At 40.5% G+C, this 21967-nt stretch overlaps 3 protein-coding genes across 4 annotated transcripts in view; 2 read left to right on the top strand and 1 right to left on the bottom strand.

Annotated features, from left to right (window-relative positions):
* The window catches only part of LOC118428509 (ATP-binding cassette sub-family A member 3-like), a 21186-nt gene extending 12081 nt beyond the window's left edge, over positions 1 to 9105 (bottom strand). The window contains exons 1-13 of the mRNA XM_035838597.1: positions 8718 to 9105; positions 7791 to 8189; positions 7217 to 7368; positions 5787 to 5937; positions 5052 to 5296; positions 4504 to 4620; positions 3760 to 3880; positions 3254 to 3427; positions 2779 to 2960; positions 2032 to 2196; positions 1412 to 1541; positions 781 to 935; positions 213 to 368 (exon numbers count right to left, since the gene is read on the bottom strand). Coding sequence (XP_035694490.1) covers positions 213 to 368; positions 781 to 935; positions 1412 to 1541; positions 2032 to 2196; positions 2779 to 2960; positions 3254 to 3427; positions 3760 to 3880; positions 4504 to 4620; positions 5052 to 5296; positions 5787 to 5937; positions 7217 to 7368; positions 7791 to 8091 — 2049 coding nt within the window. The 5' untranslated portion in view covers positions 8092 to 8189; positions 8718 to 9105. The remainder of the gene's footprint in view (positions 1 to 212; positions 369 to 780; positions 936 to 1411; positions 1542 to 2031; positions 2197 to 2778; positions 2961 to 3253; positions 3428 to 3759; positions 3881 to 4503; positions 4621 to 5051; positions 5297 to 5786; positions 5938 to 7216; positions 7369 to 7790; positions 8190 to 8717) is intronic.
* Positions 9106 to 9605: 500 nt separating this feature from the next.
* On the top strand, positions 9606 to 13115 carry LOC118429164 (cytosolic Fe-S cluster assembly factor NUBP2-like). Its single transcript, XM_035839609.1, has 7 exons — positions 9606 to 9641; positions 10278 to 10402; positions 10692 to 10890; positions 11001 to 11072; positions 11260 to 11453; positions 11801 to 11870; positions 12416 to 13115. Exons 1-7 carry the CDS (start codon positions 9620 to 9622, stop codon positions 12571 to 12573), a joined length of 840 nt encoding a protein of 279 aa, XP_035695502.1. The 5' UTR covers positions 9606 to 9619; the 3' UTR covers positions 12574 to 13115.
* A 588-nt stretch (positions 13116 to 13703) lies between these two features.
* On the top strand, positions 13704 to 21650 carry LOC118429622. 2 transcript variants are annotated; one of them, XM_035840168.1, is made up of 11 exons: positions 13704 to 13877; positions 14892 to 15048; positions 15373 to 15621; positions 16102 to 16280; positions 16616 to 16716; positions 16974 to 17551; positions 17877 to 18014; positions 19163 to 19368; positions 19782 to 19937; positions 20584 to 20733; positions 20975 to 21650. In XM_035840168.1, exons 2-11 carry the CDS (start codon positions 14923 to 14925, stop codon positions 21111 to 21113), a joined length of 2022 nt encoding a protein of 673 aa, XP_035696061.1. In that variant the 5' UTR covers positions 13704 to 13877; positions 14892 to 14922; the 3' UTR covers positions 21114 to 21650. The 2 variants fall into 2 exon arrangements, with proteins under 2 accessions (XP_035696061.1, XP_035696060.1); XM_035840167.1 differs by having other exon boundaries at positions 19148 to 19368.
* The last annotated feature ends 317 nt before the right edge of the window (positions 21651 to 21967 follow it).

Here is a 21967-nt window from a genome sequence, read left to right as displayed (position 1 = left end):
TGCATACTATTAGGTTGCCTGGTATCCAGCCGTAATATAGCTCCCGAGTCTCTTCTCTGCTCTTGGCAAGAAAAAGAAGAGGAGAGAAGAGACTCGGGAGCTATATTACGGCTGGATACCAGGCTAACTATTAGCTTTAAAAAAAAAAAAGATACATATCATTAAAGTATACAATCATAGTTTTAACATGTCATCAATGTGGTTGAACTGACCTTGGAGTTTGCACACAGTGCGATACCAACGGACAGTTTTCTCTTCATGCCCCCAGACAGGGCGCTGGTCCGCACATGTCGCTTATCCTCCAGCTTCATGGCGGCGATCATCTGGTTTATCTCAGCTTGGACTTTGTCATGAGGATGTCCCTTCAGCTGCAACATAGGGGGCATTCATGTTACTGATGTCATTTTTTGTTACCTAGTCTTTCAATAATAAACAAGTACGTTAAGTGATTTCTTTCTTAAGGTTACATGATGAAAAATGTCTGATACTATGTAAATCAATTCTTTTAAGTCTTAAATGTAATGTTATATTTCTCATTTGTATAAGAAGACTATAAACTAGTCCTAATCCAGGTAATTAGATCACAGGAAAAGAAACAATTTACATTATTTTCAATTCTAGATACTGGCAAAATGCAAGATGACACCATAGGTGGGAAATGCAAGTGAGTTATCAAAGTCTCTCCTATGACAGTAGAAATTCAATGCAATTATTTAGCAATGTCCAATAACTTAACAAAATACATTATACATTTTGTAGTTGCAACTAAAGACTTCTTACCTTGGCAAAGAAGTAGAGATGTTCCTCCACAGTCAGGTCATCATACAGGATGTCGTGCTGAGGACACAGGCCCAGACTCTGCCGGATAGATGGCATGTTGTACCTGATGTCATAACCATTAACCAGCGCCGTGCCTCCACTGGGAGGGAACAGACCTGCGAGAGAAAATAATCAGCATATGGCTTGACCAAAATATGTCCTACAAGCTAGAACTTTTTCAGCAACCTGTTGACATCATAGAAGGAGATGGCCACAATTTCTTCAATGACAATCAGAGGGATTTGGGCCATATTTAAAGTAGTACCAAAGTGTCATTAGAAGAATGTTACAATGGAGTCATGTAAAACTATTTCTGCTAGATGTCATATATACAGTAATATCTTTAGATCATGTTTGCAACTGCTCAACTACATTGTACAAACAGTTTCAAATACATGTTTTTTTTCTTTTCTAGCCTGATATCCAGCCTTATCATAGCTCCTGAGTCTCTTCCGTCCTTCTGTATTTGCAGAGAAGACAGAAGAGACTCAGGAGGAACTATAATAATGTTGAATACCAGGCTATTTCTTTTCTGCTGACTGCAACCAACATTTGATACACTAAGACAATTGATAGCCTAATGAGTACCCACCTGTAAGCATGGACATGGTGGTAGTCTTCCCTGCTCCGTTATGCCCCAGAAGGGCTGTGATCTGCCCCTCGTACATGTCCATGGTGATCCCTCCAACAGCTGTCTTCTTCTTCTTACCGCTTCCAAAGGTCTGGAAGGACAAAAATAGAGAAAAATCAAACTTCAACATTCCTATTGTACTCACTATCATGTTGCCAACATCATTATCTAACCCATGAGAAGCACTCATTTCTAAGTGCACAAATACGATAAATGAAATCAGTTTGGTTAGTCTTAAACTTCTTGAGATCTCAACAAAAGTATAATTGCAAGTGACAAATAAATCAAATCTAATCAAGAAACATCTTTTAAGGTAGGAATGTACTTCAAATTCAATCAAAACTGATATCAAATCACCATAAGCAATTAGAAAATCATCACTTCTGATTTATGTTTAATGGAAATCTGATGTACACAACATTTCAGCACCATGGACATGTAATGTTGATTCTTATCAAGTGGCCTTTGGATATTTACGTCTTCGTCTCCAGTTTTTGCTTCTATTTCAAAATTTAACATCTGAAGAGCTATGTTTATAAGCAATTAGAAAGCACAGAAGAGTCATTTGTCATAAAGCTTACCTTCTTCAGGTTCCTGATCCTGACACCAGCTTTGAGATTAGCTGGGTTTTTCTCGAAGTACTCCCCCTGATTATCACTGTGTTTTTCTCCTGACAGTAGAGGCGTGGTCTCATTGTCATCCTCATCAACAAAGTCAGACTTGCTGGAGCCGCACCAGTACGAGCGCTGCAAGGGGGCAGGACAGACATCTGAGGTGAACTGAAAGACTTGCATGAACTATATGACATGCAATATCTCATAAAGACCTCTGTCTTTGAGTATATGCAGTATTTTAACACAAGTCTGTGTCACTGACAAAAGGTAGTGAATTCTACCTGAAGCATCAGAACATTTCCAAAATCATATTCTGTTGCTTGAGCAATTGCTATTTGGTATATCTTATTATTACCTGGATGTCTAACTTTCATTGATGTATCTTAACACATGGTTTTACACACTCAGAAGTTTAGTTGTTTTCTGTCAACTTCCTTGTATAAAGGTACAGTGATAAAGCTTTTCATGTGAGGACAATACGATACAACTCAGGAGGAGACTTTAGAACTATGAATTCAACCCCCTTCCTTCCCTTCTAATTAGAATGTCCCCTTTGTCTATGAGGTCAACACTTCCTTTTTACATTTTCTCAGGACTACTGCCCAAAAGTTTCAAAACAGAATAGTCCGTATCAGGGATATTCAAAACTGTTCCATACGGTGACATCTGTCTATGAAGGACTATCAAGACTTTTAGTCAATGTGCAAAACTCACCAGTACAGGGAAGTACCAAGGTTGCGGTACTCCATAGTCACCAGGAAAGACAGCCTCTATGTACCAGGCAACCATACAGTACAGCACACTGTCCAGTATCAGCATCATGAACACATGCAGCATGGTGAAGTTATCGTCCACAGACACACCTGTGTTGATGGTCGACCACTGCACTCCTGCGCCTGAGAGAGAAGAGGTATAACAGAGTGTTGGTTCTCAGAGTTGACCTTGTTTTGTGTTTGTAGTTGTGCATCTGCTTCTGAATAAAAAGGTACAGGGTTCAAATCCCTACTTGAACTCCCTGTAACAATATTTGGGGCAGGGTGCTGTATCAACTTGAAAGCAGTGGTCTGCTGTTCATAATGCTTTGAGTAAAATAGCTGGGATATTTTACATGACCAAAGAACCTGCAACATTATACATTGTATGCGGTGTCTGTGACTGTCAATGAAGGTGGTAAATGTTCTAGTATTACCTGTCCCCTCAAACATGCCAATGACCTGCCCCCCCATGGCCATGGCGGTGTTGCTGAGGAGGCAGGACGCCATCTTCTGGTGCCAGGTCATCTGGTCGTACAGGTTTGTGATGAAGTAGAACGGGACGTACGTCATGAAGTACAGGACGCCCGCTACGATCGACCCAGTGTTTGCTAAACGGGGAAAAATTCACACGATGACCAATTTGAATACAAAAATTACTAGAAAACAAATTTGATTCTCTTACAGTTTTTTTTTTTTCAGTGACATTTCTGGTACAGACAAAAAATACACTTGACCAAAAAATTCAATTGACCATTAGTACAGTTGAATTTGTATTGGAAGCCAGAAAAAGACTGTGTTAAGCTACGTTTATAGATGAGAAAGAACTAGGCCAATAGGCCAACAGTAGAAATCTATGATGATTTACGTAAGAGTTTTGTAAGAGTTGTGCTGCCAACTTGCATGGCAATAAAAATTATGACACAAAAAGTCCTGAACTCACCTTTTGAAAAGAAGACAGATATGGCAAAGCAGAAGCAGATGGTGGAGATGGCAAACAACATCAGGTAGATCAGTATGATGCTAGGATCAGTCTGTTGGACAACCCTTCCCTGTGGCCAGAACTAAGACAGAATAGAAAAAAAATAAGGATCTCATTAAACATTTTCTAGATAACATTACCATTCAATATTAGGGCTAGCTAATTATTTAGTTGCTTAGTTCTAGGTTGTTTTGAAAGAGAAGTGGTTTACTTTGTCTGTATTCCTTTGTAGTCAAAATTAGTACACACAAGCAACCACCATGCCGAGCAACCCCCTGGCACAGGCCACCACCTGCTATCAAAGGACACATAGAGTGAAACAGCTCCGTCCAGTTTTACACAGTTACATTGTAAGATCCTCTCTCAAGCAACCGTCTTACCCAACCATGTACCAACAACCACTTTTTTGCTGTCCCAAAGGGGCATTCACCCCACACTCAACAACCACAATTAATTGACAGCCTGATTGATGATTTTAGATGAGCATTTGTACAGGGTACAGAAGCCAAGATGGACAGTTTTCCATGGATGAATTGAAAAGAATAAGCTTTGCTTCATCTTAAAATGTTCCCTCACCTTGAAGCTGACTTGTTTTCTTTGTCTATACTCCTTTGTAATCAAAACTAGCACACACTATGTATGTAGTACTATAGGAACAGAAGCTGAGATGGACAAGTTTTCCACAGCTAAACAGAAAAAGCTCACCTTGACACAGATGAGCATGGTGAAGAGTGCCATGGTGATCATCAGAAACAGGAACTCTTTCACAAACCAGGAGATCCAGTGCAGATAACCGTTCAGACCCATCATCTTCATGGACTCCTGTAGGGGCACAAATTTGTCTTTTTTAGTTATCTATGCAGCTCATTGTATACAATTAAGGAAATATCATTTGTATAGGGTACAGAAGTGGCTTGTGTCTCCAGCAACCATCTTCAAGGTAAGTATGAAAATAGATTTTCTGCAAGACTTAATGCACGTACATCTATCATCTACTGTAGTCATCCGTGATTTACAACTGAAGGTAAGGTACAAGCTCAACTTCCTTTAGTCCCTTAGGTTGATAAAAAGTTAATCTTATGTCTACTTATTCAGAAAATAAGATGTCAAACTGCTAGAATTCCATTTATCTATTGCAAAATGTAAGATAAAAAGTAAGATAAAAAGATTGCAATTAAGTTTCTCCATCATCATAAACCATATAATTTTGGTCGATTTCTTTGCAATTCTTTCTTTCCCATCCTTTCGCATACCTTCAGTTTCTTCTCCTTCTCATGTACGAGTATCTTGACGATGTTTAAGACGGTGTAGACGAAGCTCAGCATCAAGACCTGCCCCAGCTGCTGCTGGATCACCAGCACAAACCTGTCGTCCACGTAGTTAGGGTACGGGAATCGCTGCATTTGGACATTGATGCCGCTGGTGTCCACGCCACGAGCCTCCGCCAAGGAAATGTCCACAGCATGTTGGATAGCCAGGAAACCCTCTCTGTAGTAGCCTGGATGGGAAAAAGGTTAGAAAGAAGTTAAAAAGGCATGAAGAATGTGTGGAAGATTGTGTTTTCAGTAACCATATCTCCAAGAAAAGTATGAAAATTAGAATTTCTGCAACTCTTAATCAAGCATAACAAAAGTGTAAGGTGAAAATGTGACAATTGATGGTGGAATATTGTTGGATCCAGATTTTCAAGTCCATTGTACCACACCTCATACACTTCCAAGTCTGCATGTGAAAAACAAATATTTAAATGCTACATGTAGCAACTTTTCTTTGCTTGGTACAGGGAACCTTAAGTGTGTGGTTTGCAACTTTTGGCAAAGTTTATTTCTATTGACTAGAAATTCCTTACAAAATCAGGATTATGCCATCAAAATGTACTAAAAATGAAGAGAACATTGTAGCATGGAAAATTAGTCCTTCTCAATGTACAAGTATGTTGTAAATGTTCATCATCATATCTTGAGTGTTCCTACATCATGTCATTTTACCTGGGGACCCTCCTTCATTGTCACCCTTGTTCCTTGGTCCGACAGTTGAAAGGAATTTGAACATGTACTGAGTTTTCCAGTCCTTGTCTTGGTTGAACATGTTGACCATAGGTCCTTCATTGGCAGCTCGGGGACTGTACTTCAGACGAATCTATATCAAAACAATATTACCTCAGACTTTATATATGGTTGTAAATAAAAACAAACGTTGCAGAAAAGCTATGTGTAGTTTCTGGACAATGCGTAACTTGTGCGTAGTCTACATGTATCTGTGTATAGCAAGGTTTCATGGTCTCTGTGGTTATATCCAGACAGGACATGAAAGTCTGAACTCAAATACCAATTAATCACATTGTTTTGTAAGATGGAAGAACTTCATGCCAGAGTTGTACCAGCAGCTTTAAAATCAAATTTCTATCTGCTAAGGACGCAACAAACCATTCTTATTTTCATAACACCATGCGTGTATATATATCTTTGTTTTTTTTTTGTATTCAATTAGCCTAATGACTCCATGAAAAGTAGCCTACAGGACCATTTGAATTCCCTGTGAATGATAAACTCACAATCAAACATACTCTCTGGCTTCAAAAAGTGCAGACTTACACTAGACAAGGCTAAACTTTAACCACATTGTTTATTAACTGTGTGGTGTTACTGATGTAGCTTATCCACAGCTCTGAGGACCTTTGGAACTATGATAATTAGATTTTTGTACTAAGGAAAGTCACTTTTCTGGCTTAGATTACCATTGAAATCAAACTGTTTAGTTGGGCTTACATTGGGAAACAGGTCTACCATATTTTGAAAGTGTCTGATCACTTGACAAGAGCAAAAGCATAAGCTGTTGGTGCAGATTGAACAAACCTAAACTTTGTACTGAAAATGGCTTCCATTTAAATTGACAACATTCTTTTGCCTTTGCCCACTGTGAGGTAGCTGTTGATTGGTCGGTTGCGGTACAGTAACATAGGTCAAATAAGAAGTACCCGGTAGTACAACACAGTTCCAGCAAACTTTGTGACGAACATTGTTAGGGAGCTATTTGTTTTACTGGGCTACGTTATACATACATGGCCTCTCAGAGAAGGTAGAAGACCTTGAGTCACACTCTGATCTTAAGGACTCTGTGTAATATTCCACCGTACACTAAAAACCTGCCCCTGAGGAGATAGTATTACCTCGGGGCAGGAAGTTCACCTCTGACTGAAACTGTTTTGTGTTCATGTGTTCATACCGATAATTCAAGATCCTTTTGGTGGATATCTTTGAATTTTGTTATCTAGGTAGCTACTGATGTCCTAAAGAAACATGGCAATTTTGGACCACCTATCTGTTTTCTTGTAAGTCTGAAAATCTGATTGTTTGTCCCCATCTAGTAGGCAGAACCTGAATCATTTCTAAAAGTCACATCAATACACAAATCTCACCTTGTAAATGATATCGTCTGGTATGGCTGTTTCATTGGGAAAGTCATTGATAAACGCGACCCCTCCCAGCACTTTTGTCTGCAGTTCTTTCTCTTTCTCCATCGCATTGTGGACATACGTCTGTAAAAATGTCTCGTTCTTGAATCCTCGAACTGTGTTTGGGAAAGACAGACACAATATGAATGAACTTAAATGCACAACAATTGTACACGGTACAATGTGATGCATCTGATTTGTCTATTAAGGTAGTGTTACAGAAGAACTGAAGGACAAGGAGAAAATGATGCAGATAGTACCAGGGCTCAAAATACCACCTGCATATGAAGGTTAGTGCAGGTAAAATTGGAGCTGTGCAGGTATTTCTGGTGTCTACCTGCACCTAACCTGCACTGGTCCATATACTGGGTTTATCCATAAATGTCTTATAATGCAGGTGTAAAAAATAAAAGAAAAAATAGCAATTTTCCTGAACAATTTTTAGTATGATCCATACTCCTAAATTCAGAGTGGTGCAGGTAAAATTTGTCTGGTTCAGGTATGCAGAAACAAGTATTTTGAGAACTGTAGCACTAACCTTGCACTCCTAGTTTGGTTGCCACGATGTCCATGACTGTCTTGACTGCAGTGTTGTTAGGTGAATAAGCCACCTCCCATTGGTTAAAGAGGCTGAGTTCATCTGGTAGCTTATTGATGGGAAATTCTGGATAATAGATTGGAGTCGTGTACGTGGTTGACTGGACATCACGACGTACAAACACCAGGATCAAGGCGAACAATGCCGGCAGTCCGATCTCGAAAGCGGTGACAATTTTCTTCCTCTTCTGTAGAAGGTAGTTTTTCCACAGAAGAAGCTTGAACTGTGTCCAAGCTTGCATTTTTATTTTTTGTGCTTTGTCCTAGGTGACGAGAGTTGACATAGAAAGTAGCAATGTTTGGAATCCAACTATTGGTACGTGACACGGAACCTGCAACCCTGCAAAACACAGCAAGGAGAATGATATCATATAATGTACAACATACACTGCTGACAAATTATACGGAATACAACAGACATCTCATACAAATCATTCGTCAAATCCCCTAATTTTGAACTTATATGAAGTAATGCATACCTGGTCCCTAGTAATGGTTCTTACTTGGTACTGGAATACACTGGATTTTCATACAAGAATCGAGTAGTTACATTTATGAAAATGTCCCTCGTATACTGGCATAATTTACAATTACCATGTAACACTAACGTTAAGTACATGTATTAGTTAAGTCAAGGACATTCTATCAGAAGGCCTTCTCATATAACGTCCTTGGTAAAGTAAGGGTAAAAAATACAAAGTAAGACACAGCCCTCAATGCAAATTTGAAACATCTTTAGGTCAATCACCAGTATTATAGCAGTTCTTCAAATGAATGTAAATTCTTGTTTCTCCAATGACAAAGTAAACGATCTGATTGCAATGCAACAAAATACTAGCAGTAAAGAGAATCTGTGATGGACGTTTACCTGTTCACCGACTGTGCACCATTGTTTCAAGGTGTGCTACACCTGAGATGACGTAACAATGGGGCAGCTAAGCCCCTCGTGACTACCTTAAGGTTGCAATCTTAGCTTACGCAAGGCAAATGTTGACCTAGTCGATCGTTCACCTGTGTTTTAAGCACGTGATTACTGACTCACCCTTAATAAGTCAAGAATTTATCGGGTCACCGGAGTTCGACCCACACTGCCTATGATGACGTCTTCGGGAATTGTATCCATTTCAGTCGCATCTCTGGCTACTGTTGTGCATAAAGGAGATCTTAGATAAAGAAGTCTAAGTGATTTAGCACCGTTTGATACATAAAAAAATGTGAATTGTCAAGTTTGAGGATATCTGTCAAACTGGCCGAACGGTCATCTGAGGTGACCTGAATAGTACACTTTTTTCAAGGGATAATTTCCTTAATGCACTACATAAAATCTTGAGTGGTATTTACCTCAAAAAGTTATGAAAATAATTTAAACTAATTTAGATATTTTAATCGTAATATAATTAGTGATAGTTACCCGCTAAACAAACAATTTAGAAAGAAATAATTACATCAACACCCCTAGTTTTACATAATGAACTATTCTATTCTTGATATTGCACAATACGCCTTAGGGTACTCAGTTTGATTGTAAATCGCTAGATGTCGCTGCTTCACTGCTATAATGTGTTGGAGCTGAGACTGCATTTATGATATCAACAGAAAGGCGGCGCCCGTGAGACACGGCGAACTTTGACACCAACCACAGCCTACTCCAACAGGAACGTGCATGCCCAAAAAACTGATTGTTTATTTATCGAGCACAATGACTTTCATTTTCACCTCTCTGAATTTGCAGTGACTAAATTCCGATCCACCATAGGAGGTAACAGAAAGATGGCACTTTCGCCTAAAGCTGGTGAGGAAAAGCGATTGTGATTTTAGGGTGTCACTGTGTGTGTGTGGGAGCGGGGGGCGGGAGTAACTTACCTAATTCAAGATCTTTTTGGTGGATTTCTTTGAATATCCTAGAAAAATCATGTAAATTAGCGCAAGAAATAAGAATTGTTTCTAACGCTTGGGATTACAGATTTGACAGCCCTTTGATTTAACACTTTTCATAACATATCTGTCAGGATAAAATCAAGGGTTATGTTTTATTGAACGGCATATTGACAGGAACTGCCTACAGGCCCATGGCCACACCTGGGGCAATTACTGTCTTATTTAGGTCACCTGAGTGGCGCCGAATGGCAGCTCGCTACAGACCCTTGCGACATAGCCCCACTTATTATTGTAAGCTCCTCACAATGCAGCCCCTGGCTGTGAAGAGAGAGTAGTCAGCCCACCCAATAACCCAATAACAATATCAATAGTGGGGAAAAATCCTTATTGACAGGCTTAGTCTGTCAATAGCGGGGGGAAGATTCTGATTGACAGACTTAGCCTGTCAATAGCAGTTAACAAAATTCTTATTGATAGACTTAGCCAGGTAGTACTAATTGCCTCTGTCATGTTTATCAGTTTTTGACAGTACGTTATCTCTATAATACAGATTCTGCTGCAGACAACATGTCTGGTGTGCAGCATGTGGTGCTGATCCTGTCCGGGAAGGGAGGTGTTGGGAAGAGCACGGTCGCTGCTCAACTGGCTCTGGCACTCAGGCAGGCCGGGAAAAAGGTTAGCAAGAAGTTGAAGAACACAATTCTAACTGTTACTAGCTGTAGTGTTAGTCTATAAGATAGGATTATGTCAGAATGAGTGAAGATCAGGAGCTTACAGGTATGGATCTGCCTTCATCCCAAGGATGGTATCAAACTCAAGGGATAGAATGTTACAATTAGTTACAATATTACTGTAGAGATACTAGATGTTAATATGTTAAAGGCTTAGGGTGTGATGTCATCCACTGCCCAGGAGGCTGGGTTCCAGTCTATCTATGTACAATTTTCACCTTGTTCCTGTACAGGTAGGAATACTAGATGTGGACCTGTGTGGCCCCAGCATCCCCAGGATGTTTGATGTTGAGGGACATGACGTCCACCAGTGCCCTGGAGGCTGGGTGCCAGTCTACCCAGACCAGGACCAGAGACTGGCCTTGATGTCCATCGGTTTCCTCTTACAAGCCAGAGACGATGCCGTGGTCTGGAGGGGACCCAAGAAAAATGGTCAGGATTTAACAACTTCAAGACATTCTGTGAAAGTCTTCCTTTTTTTGTGTTTTGCAGGAGCTGTTCTGAAGAATTATTGAATACATGGTGTTGTTTTTCTTTCACAGCAATGATCAAGCAGTTTATAGGAGATGTAGTATGGGGAGAGTTGGACTACCTCATTATAGACACACCTCCTGGTGAGTATTATCATCTCTTTTTCACCTCAAGACATAAAAAAAATGTTGCTACAAATACTGCTCAACATATATACAGCTTCGTCTAGCTTGTGCCACATGGCATAAGCCATACGATATCTCAGAATTATTGTATTTTCTATAAGAGGAAGCTCTTTTGATGTTCTTGTGTTCCTGAATGTCTCTGTAGGCACCTCGGATGAACACATCTCAGTGGTAGAGAACGTGAGACAGTACAGTCCAGACGGCGCGGTCCTGGTGACCACACCCCAGGGCGTGGCTGTGGGGGACGTGCGGCGGGAGCTGACCTTCTGTAGGAAGACTAAACTGCCAGTCCTGGGGGTCATCGAGAACATGAGCGGATTTGTGTGCCCACATTGTACAGTAAGTCCTCTCAAGTTTACACCAGTAGAATACTGTAAATGCATTGAAGTTTGCGGGGATTTAAGTTTGCGTTAGCACCATGTATTGTAGTCTCTTACTGCGATGGAAAAATGTTCGTGGTGGTTTTAAGTTTGCGTTGAAGCAAAAACTGCGAACATTAAACCACCGCAAAAGTTTCCGCATTTACAGTATATGAGTGAACAAATGATAGATACATGTATCTAGATATCCTCAAATATAGTTTTGCAATCTTTAAGCTGGCATGTTGTATAGACACGCACGAGTTTGGACATATTATGCAGAATAGATATTGCCAAACGTTTGATGAGTATTTCTTTTTCCTGCAGGAATGCACCAATGTGTTCTCCAAAGGAGGGGGTGAAGCTTTAGCCAACCAGTTTAATGTTCCATTTCTAGGTGAGTGGTGTCAGAGTTGATGCTGATTGACTGCTAGATCTGTACTGTAATCATCTGATAATTGTGTAATTTTTTGTGTAAAATTTGGAAATTTCAGGCTGGAATGCCTGTGTTACTCTTGTGTCTTTGCAATGAGAAAGGTTTTCAAGATAGTGAGTGATTGAGTGATCTCAATCACAGCTGTCTCCAGGACCTGTATCTCCATCCCGAGATGGAAATTTGCTTTTTGGCATGCTCCAAAATTTCACCCTGTCCTTCTAAGAAATCTGAACTTCATGACATGAAACTGGTAAAAATGTATTATCATAAGCTGGATAAAGAACAAAAATAAACAACATGGATACCCAAACAATGAGTGGGACAGGAAAGAAGTGAAAGCTGGACGTCCCTGATCTCAGTACCTCAGCTCACATGCTGCAGAATATCTCTGGAAAGCTGAGACTGTCAATGAAGTTTCTTCACTGAGGAGAACTGTCTTGTTCTGATAGTTACTATTTTAAAGCCCAGAACAAGGTGCCTCTGCTTACACTGTACTTATCCCCCAGGTTGTGTTCCCCTGGACCCCCAGCTCACCAGAAGTCTGGAGGAGGGACAGAGGTTTGTTGATGCCTTCCCCACATCCACAGCAGCTCAGGCCATTGGGAGGGTAGCACAGACTATTCTACAGAGGGGGGAGCAGCAGGAAAACATGGATACATCGTGATCTTAGATATATAATGTGTCAGTTGTCATATAGACTTTCTATGGATCTCTGCTAAATGCTCTTATGATGAATGGATATTGTAAAAATGTATGGCAGAAAGAGTTGTCCACTTTGGGCATCAAATTGCAATTTACAAGAACTTAGTATTTTGAAATTGTGTACATGTGTACCCTAAATTGGCAAATACCAGTTTCATTTATTTCCAATGAACAGATCAAATACCAATGAACAGATAAAAAATAAGATTGCAGTACATGTTGAAAGTTGAGCTCTATGTAGTTGCCTTTAGAATTGGTGTACTGGTAGCTACATGTATAATAAATTGATACCCTACCATCCTCAAACCAGTTTGTTCTCAATCTACAAGATTTTAAGAATCACTTTTCACAACTAAACCTAGAAATGCATCAACTTCTCTTAAAGGCTATGACTTGTATTTTGTTGATGTGTAGTACATTGGTCACTTTTTGCCTTTACACTCATGAAATATATGTATTGCAATAGAGAAATACTCTTCAGAGAAATAAACTGAACAGAAGTAACATTTTGAAGTTTGTCTGGTAATGTGTCAATAGATAAAGATGAAAATGTGCCATAGAACTGAATGCTAGAAATGACAATCACTTGAAGGTGAAGGTTCATGTCTCTCTTTGAGTCATTTTGTATTTTTGTGTAGCAATTACTGGTTATCAGTATTACCCATGGATAACAGGAAATTTGATGGAAGTAATATCAAGACTTGGTGACTTCTAATGTTGGCGCACTATTTTATATATTACTATCTCATGCTAGTGAGTATCACCATTGGTGGACCTGAAAACCCACTGTAAAAGGTCAATAACGCTCAACTGTGTTTAATTAATGAATGAATGAAGACCTTTGTTGCACATTTTCTAAAATCGTCAGTATTAAACATCCCCGTGAAGATCACAAGAATATCAAGTTCCGCGTGCTGCAAAAGGCCCCAGAGGAGATAACACATGTAGAAGCTATTGCCCCTCCCAACATAAGTCCAGATCTTTCCAGAGCATTCTATTACTTCCGCATTCTGGGCGCGCCAACTCTCCAGCCAATCAACTGCCGAGTTTGACGATGACATCACCACAATCATCCAATCAGCGCGGCGAAACCTTTAGGTCATGCTCACATGTCAACAAACCGGTCTGGGTCAAGATCTGCTCCAAATTCTGGGGAAGTATTCATACTATAACGCTAGATTTAAGGGTTGACGATGTGTTCTTCGGTATGACACCGGTATAGGGTGCTGCAAGGAAGACAGAAATTGATCCCGATCCGTTTTTCAGGTAAGAATGTTTCGTCCTAATTTGGTAATGTCAGCGGAGTAACATTGACCTGCAAACGTGGTCGACATGAGTGACAATGACATAGACGTTCAACTTGTTCTGTGTTTTAATTATCAGTTGGCTGCTCTGCCTAAACTACATATAGTGTCGCTCCCCTCCGGCATGTTTTATGTGCCTCGATACTAAGTAGAATCAATGACAACTGTGACTGACAACCAGGACAGTGGGACATGATGCGTTCCATCATATGGGACGTTATAACGTTACTTATAGATAGGAGAATGGGGGATTAGGCAGAACTTTTCACATCCCGCGTTCTACTCGTGATTATATCTTGCCTATTTTTTTATAGTCTTGGACAAAACTCATATAATTTTGGCATAAAATTACGTGCTATGTATGGAAAATTGTTTACGCGAGACATTTCATTCTGATTTTACTGGCCCGTGTGGATGTGTGTGACAACTCTTCGGTATGACACTTATGATACTTCAAAACATCTTCAAGTAGTAACGTTATGGCATTGCATGTTGCTCATTGTGTTATCAATCAAGAACAGTTGAAAATGTATTGCTCAAAGTGTGTCTCATGGGAAGATTCCACGTTCAGCACCAAGGCCAGAGCTGTTTAACCTCTGTTGACAGCTGATTCATGATAGTGCAGATAGTAATATGCATGGTTTAAAGCATAAAACATGATTTTTCGATGGAATCTTGGCTACTATTAGTCTACCTAGGTTATGTTATGCATAATTTATGTATTTCAATGGGTTACCACCTCGGCACCAATATTGATGAGTTTAGTTTATACACAGTTATATACTTGTGTACAGACACAGCAACGTTACACATAAACATGTGTGTTGGCAGGCAATCTACTTTTCAAAAAACATTTTCAATTAACTAGATGGTTCAAATACATCATGTACTTAACTGTTATGTATATATCTTGTAGAATTCCAATCAAATGCATGATCCGATGTCATTAATAATGCAATCATTCTGTCTCATCCAGTCAGAGGTTTTACCCATCTCCCCACCCACCCATGGAGTGGAACAGTGTGCAGGTGACCCAGGATGAACATGTGGCGGTGGTGAGGGGTACGGTACTCTCGCCATGTCGGAGTCTCCATGTCGTGGGCAGCAGGGCTGTGCTCATCACCGGCAAACAGGTCAGTCATCATAAATGTTAAATTGTTGTTTCTAATCAACACTGATGTAGACTGGTATCCAGCTGTATCATAGCTCGAGTCTCTTCTGTCCTCTCCGCAAATACAGAAGAGACTCTGGAGCTATAATACGGCTGGATAACAGGCTAACACTGATGATAACTGATTATCTGACATATATGTACTGATATTATCAAACTTCATCCTTTGCAAATGTGCAAATAATAAGCTTAGGGTTATTCAGTCATGCCGTAGAAATTTCACAGTATAATAGTGCTCAAGATTTGAATATATTGCAGTGCATATAACAGTATTCTGCTTTTTCAGGTCCGAAGTCTTGACCTTGATGAAGCTGTGCTAAGAGGTGACAAGGAAGTGTCCTGGAAATGTCTGGAGGTAGCTGGGACGCCCCCTCTTGTACTGAGCAAGAACTGCCCCAGCGTGAAGTTTGGGGACTACATCATATTCCTGAACGGGCACAGGGAGAGGATGTACCCCTGGGACGACCAGCACAAAGCTTCAGTCTTCATCCTGGACATGACAAACTCAGACAAGCCAAGATGGTGCCACCCTAAGGTTAGACCTGTACAGAGCTGTCACCATGCAGCTTTAAATTTTTTCCTGTCCCACTCATTGTTTGGAAACCTATGTTGTTGATTTTCAATGTTACACACATCTTTTTAGCTTCAGAAAATATATTTTCAACAGTTTCATGTCACAAAGTTCAGATTTTTGAAATGGATTTCTTTTCCATCCCGACAATTTTTTTCCGTCCCAACAAGCAAATTTCTGTCCATGGATGGAGAAACGGGTCCTGGAGACAGCACTCAGGCCTGTACTGTCTACACTAGATTTAGTTAAGAGGTGGTATTCCTTTTCACAAGACTCTCATTTCTTATACATGTACTACTTTATCTTCTGCTAGTTGGTTGCTGAATGACAGAAAAAAATAAAGAATTCACAAACTGCCTCTAAAACATGTCAAGAACATTTTCACCCTTCCCCGTGATTGGTCAATTTTCATACTTGACAATATTTTATTTCCTCTTCTAACAGATGTCTGGTGACATCCCCCGTAACTTTGAGGCTGTCTTCTTGTTGGACGAGTCAGCCAACAAAGCTTACACCTACCGCTGGAGTACCGGTCCCACCCACCAGGGGCGCCTCTGGGCCCTGGATCTGAAAACCTTCGTGTGGAGCAAAACTAAAACATTTGGTGACGAACCAGAACCAAGGTATGTTCTGTTAGTCTCTACCAGACTGACTGTGCAGGCCATTATAGGGAGAATAAATTGCAAGGGGAGTTTTGTTACCAGAGGAGTTGGTCAGCCAAACTGCCACAGAGGGGAAACATGAACCTAAGCATGGACTGACTCCCATGGCCAATTTCCCGATTTTTTTTTTGGCAAAAACTATGATCCCTGCACCCCGTACGAGGGCCTGGTGGAGGCTATTCTACTCATATTGTACTAAGGGGAGTTTTGCTATAATCATTGATGATTAACTGAAGAAGTTGCTTTGAATTTTTGTACATTCAGTCAAGTTATCTGGCATTTCTGAATTGTTCCAGATATGCTAGCAGTGTCTGCACACTGGATGGGAAAATGTACTACATGTTTGGAAACACCAAGCAGATGCAGAATGACTTCTTCACCCTGGTTCTAAACACTGGTAAGGCTATCTTTTACCTTCTATCTGCAAGCTTTTAATAATGGGTGCCAGGCTTCAATTGTATTCATGGCACAGAAAAATCTTAGTCAGATACATGTAGAAGCTATAGAACGTTTCAACTCATGCACTAGGTCTCTCAAGCTTTAAAAACATAAGAACATTTGCAAACTAATGTTGTATGATAGTTTAAGATGATATTAAGTTGACTGATTTTGAAATTGTTAAAAAAACGACTGTTTTTCTGCATGTGTCTGCAGGTCAGTGGCAGAGAGGCACCCCAAGCGGCACCCTTCCTGACCCATGCAATGGTGCAGGTGCAGTGGTAGATGATGTCACAAAACGCATCTACATTGTAGGTGGCCACTTTGGTCAGGACTGTGACCAAGTACGCATCCTAGATGCTTCCAGTCCTGATGAAAAGTATGTCTGGTCCAAAGTGCCACCCAAAGGACAAGCAGCGGACAGCAGGTCGGACCTTGTGAACTCGTTCTGTGCTATCGGTTACAATGACGACACCAAGCAGAGCTTTCTCGTCCAGCTGGGTGGTTTCAGCGGCAGAACCATGAAGGAGACACCTGATGTTTTTGTCGTCTTCCCTTTTGAGGCTTCATACGTTAAAAGAGATGCTCCAAGCCTTCATCTGAAAGGCACAGATATAGCCCAGGGGGACCCAGAGGATGACCGGCGGATATCGGTCCATGTGCCATCCTCGGTGGATGACCATCTGGCTGCAGCCCTCCCTCTTCCAGTCATCAGGAAGCTTGCAGAGATCAGCGGTGTTACTGACACAAAGTCCTCCATCAGAAAAGATGTGTTCCTGGCTGTTCGAGAACAGGTATTTTGCGATACTTTTGCTATGCAACAGGTATCTGCAATACAAGCTCTACTCTGACTGCTGTCTAACTTCATACGCATATCACCAAAAGGCTACCTTACCATAGCCTTGTTTGCTTTAGCTACCCATTGGAGCTACCCTTAAAAGGTACCTTATAGAAAGATTACTGATTCACTAAAAGACAGATACATGAACATGTACTAAAGCAGCACCTGGCGAGATACTGCTATTCTACCAGCAAATCTTTGACAATTTGTGCAAGATATGTTCTTTGCACATTATCTAGCTAATCTTAATCAACAATATGAGAAAACATTTTCTACAGGTTTCAGACTTTCTGAACGACATTGTTCCACGTGCTCTGGAACACCACAAGGAGCTGCTTGATGATGACGATCGCCAGCCTGAGGACTTGGATGACTGGGAACAGGAGAGTCAGATAGATAACTACATATCACCAGAGGTTAGTGCCTGATGAAAACGTGTGCCATGGTCCAACATGGGCAGTGGTTATTTACTGTTACTGTAACAGTAGAATCTTCTCTGTTGTGTGGCATGTTGAATGGTATGACAAAAGCTTAGTTGCAAAGGAAGTTGAGCCTTTCTTTAAATTTTGTCAATCATTTTTATGTTTGTGGAAGCAGCAAACATATAGTTTTCCTGCAGATATTCTACCAAAATGCAGGAAAAGCTGGGGCTGTACCAAGCTCTCTACGTTTCCAGCTTTTTGATTGGCCATAAAAGGGGTTTTCTCGGGGATACGTCACATGTGAACCTATCAGCAAAACGCTTGCTCAAACCGGGATCCAATGAAAACACAGATGACAAAGCCTTTGGCTGTGAAATACAGCTTTTCGATTGGCCGACACTCTATGCTTGTCATCGAATAAACCAATGAACGCACAGGATTGAAACCGACCGGGCCACTTTGAGCAACATAACTTTATAAGGTAAAAAATGGGTGCAGGATCATGTCAGACCACGTAGCATAGTGGGGAGTGATACGGCCTCACACGCCAAAAGGCGCAGGATCGAGTCCCGCAGGGTCACTTTTTTTTATTCCCTATTTTAGATATGTATCTTGTATTTACAACGTTTTCATTTTGCGAACAGGGCATCGTTCGTTTTACACGCCTTTTTCAATTTTCTTCTTGCACTCAAAAGACGTGCGGGGCGTTACGGTCGGTCGGACGGTCCGTGTGGGGAGGGGGGCTTGCCAACGCCTCGTTGCCTTTCTACTAGTTGTTTCTTTTCTTGCGATTTTTCCTTTCTTTTCCCTTCGCAAACATCCTGCATTTTTTTAAAAAATGTTGCCTTTCTAGTTACTCAAAGTTATCTTTCATAGTTTCAGAAAGATTACAGATATTGGGCTTTCTTTAGTTTTTTTGTAGGCGTTTTGTAACACAGTGGTTGTTTTTACATTTCAGAGATTTCAACTAATGTTCTTTTCATGGGCATATTTGAGAACTTAGTAAATGTGTCGTTTGACACTGCCAAAGACTCAGTTGTATTTAATGTCATGTGTTATGATTTTGCTGACATGTCTTCCATTATTAAGTGTAATCTCACCTGTCTACCTTATTGCATGTGTATAAGCTGTGTATTTGGCAGGAGTACCTGACCACCAGGAGGACAGACCTGAGTGTGTGCTCCATCCTAGCAGCCCTGCAGGACTTCAGTAAGGAGAGAGGAGACCTCCTGAAGGACCTGATAGGCAGCCTGACTGTGGAGAGGGTACAGAGGAGCATCGTGTATGAAGTTGTCCATGTGACATATGATGCAGGGGAGGCACCTGAATTTGACCATGAATCTATCAGGTATGACATCACTTGGTCATTTTGGATTTGAAAAACACTGGGAATAGGGAGGGAAGAACTTATCTGTACATGTAAACTCTATTTTCATACAACTATAGATTATAACTACAAAACCCTGGCTCTATATCAGTCTTCTTTGATAGGAACTGATAAAAGTATGATTCAAACAGGCTAGCATGAGACAAGACATGGCACCTTCCATTACTCTCCAAGCAGAGCTTGATTGAGAAAATCGTGACCTTCTTCTTATAATATATATGCCGTGGGGTTAGCTGACAGAAAAGATGGCATATAAGGAAAAGGTCACAATTTTCCCATTGAACCTCTGCTTTGAGAGTAGCCTTCTGTGAACACTAGTAGACCAATAGTAGTACTCCATTGCCCACATGCTGAAGGTGTATTCTATACTTCAGGTCGGAGCCCAGTGACATGGACTCGTCCTTTGTGCGTTACATGAGTGATGGTGAGGAGAGTAACCCCGGGGAGTGGTGCAACCGTGTGGAGAGGGCCGTCAGCAGGCTGGAGATGGCCAGGTCCATGTCTGAGGAGATCTGTTTCCTCTATGGAAGGTAAGGATCAAGATCTCTCTCTCTGCTCCAAACTGAAAATGAATTGCCATTTGCCAATTAAAAAGTAAAGGGTAAGAATAAGTGATTGCAATTATCATTCATGCTATCCATGGCAAGCGTTAGATGAAAATTAATGACCTAAAATTGGGAAGAAAGCCTAATCTTAAACCTCGTGAAAAATCCAACACAGCAAGATGTGATATGATGCTGAGAGTGATGGTTCTTAGACCCTTAAAATGACTGTCATTTGGCTTCAGTAATTGAAGACGTAATGGGTTGGTACAGAAGAACAGATGAAAAATGGCCATTACTCATATTAAGACGTTTTTGAAAATCAACGTTTTAAGTCAGACCAGAAACTGTACAAAGAAACACTACTTCTAATGAAAATCCCAACACAGCAAACTTGGTTGGGACCCAGTTTGAGTGGATCAATCCATTCTGGTTAAACTAGGGTAGGGAATTTCCTGAGCAGCCTTGTAATCTCTGCAAGTCAGTTAGTCAAACTTGCCAACACTCAATGTTTCTGACTTGGGGAGAAGAAATGTTGCTATGGTGAGCGTAGTCCAGTGTCTAGAAGTGGTCAATGGCCTTGCACTGTGCAAACTTGTTAAAAAACAACTGTACTGCTTACCTGTACCTCCAGGCCTGATGCGTTCCACCATGTGGTGTGCTACATCCTGTATGAGTGGGGGTTCTGTGACAGGATCACCAAGACAGCACAGTTCCTCCTCCAGAGGGCAGCGGAGTTCTTCACCTGTGTCTTGTTCTCACGGACTGTTACAGCTCTTGACAGGTATGGTCACTACATGTTATGTCAATACCATACTCTTAAAACTAAAAGCCCTAAGCATATCATTGTCCCTAGTCCCCTACTAACCATGATAAATAGAAAAGTTTGTGAAATTGTTAAGAAAAGTTAAAATTGTTATACTGTTGTACAGGAAAATTCTTTTATTTGTCAAAGCTTGTTTCCTTTTTGTAAATATATGTTTATCACTGACAAAGTGCATTTCTGTGGCTTTATTGTCATGCAGGGGAGACATAAAAGCAGAGGTTCTGACACCTGACGTGATCCAGTGGGTGTTTGTGGAGCTACCAAGTGCACCTGCCCTGATTACGGGTATTCCAGATGCCACCACACCTGAAGACAATGATGACAACCTGGAGCAGTAGATTCATTTACAACACATGATATGACAGTTTTTTTATATGATGTCACATGCATACATGTTCCACTTCTAATTAGTATTTGAGGTATCATTGTTTCAGTGCATATATTAGATGTTATGTACACTGTGTATATGATAGTTTTCAACTCTCTTCATAATGTACATGGAGTCTTGATTTGTTATGCTCATGAGGTGTTTAGTATAGTCTCTGCTTAAGTGCACGGTCATCAGTTCTCTGGGCAGAATCAAATTGAAGTCCTCAAAAAGATGTAAACTTAGTGCCATCTGCTTATATTTGCCAAGATATTACTATATTCAATGTTGTCACCAAGACCTTGAATTCAAAGCATTTTGTAACTGTAAGCAAAAGGCAGAATCTGATGTTTCTCATATTACTAACTTAGTTTGTATTATGGTGTATTGTTACTGATGTCAGGGAATCTTAGGCAAGAATCAGTGAGCTGAGGGGAAATACCTTGAGATGGTATTATGACTATTGCTTCAAATATAATGACTATCAATAAAATAGTGTATCATTTAACACTCTTGTCTGCCCTTTACTGATTTGTTTTTCCATTACTTCTTTCTCTGGGCTCTTGAGTCTGAATCTATAAAACTGTTCCTGGTGTATGACATTAAATGATTTTTGTCACTCAGTGGCTTTTAACATTTGCATGTTTGAATGCAACAAGGCAAGAAATTTGAAACAACTGTATCCGGAATATGCTCCTCTTTTATTAGTATACATATATATATATAAAGTAGATTATGGGTTATATAACTACTCTAGTTATAGAACTGAAGGGTCAAGTCTGAGTAACAAGAAGTTAGAAAGTAAGGCATAGAAATTCATCTTGT

This window comes from Branchiostoma floridae, chromosome 13 (genome assembly GCF_000003815.2).
Source record: "Branchiostoma floridae strain S238N-H82 chromosome 13, Bfl_VNyyK, whole genome shotgun sequence".
NCBI lineage: Eukaryota > Metazoa > Chordata > Leptocardii > Amphioxiformes > Branchiostomatidae > Branchiostoma > Branchiostoma floridae.
Note: the sequence above shows the minus strand (reverse complement) of the source record. Positions and strands in the feature narration are given on the sequence as shown.

Bases quoted from the DNA above. Each gene is read 5' to 3' on its own strand.
- LOC118429164 (XM_035839609.1), top strand. From the start codon at position 9,620: ATGGCACTTTCGCCTAAAGCTG. The intron at 10,403-10,691 runs GTTAGCAAGAAG...GTTCCTGTACAG, and splicing joins TCAGGCAGGCCGGGAAAAAG to GTAGGAATACTAGATGTGGA. The intron at 11,871-12,415 runs GTGAGTGGTGTC...CTTATCCCCCAG, and splicing joins GTTTAATGTTCCATTTCTAG to GTTGTGTTCCCCTGGACCCC.
- LOC118429622 (XM_035840167.1), top strand. From the start codon at position 14,923: ATGGAGTGGAACAGTGTGCAGGTGACCCAGGATGAACATGTGGCGGTG. The intron at 16,281-16,615 runs GTATGTTCTGTT...GAATTGTTCCAG, and splicing joins GGTGACGAACCAGAACCAAG to ATATGCTAGCAGTGTCTGCA. The intron at 17,552-17,876 runs GTATTTTGCGAT...CATTTTCTACAG, and splicing joins TCCTGGCTGTTCGAGAACAG to GTTTCAGACTTTCTGAACGA.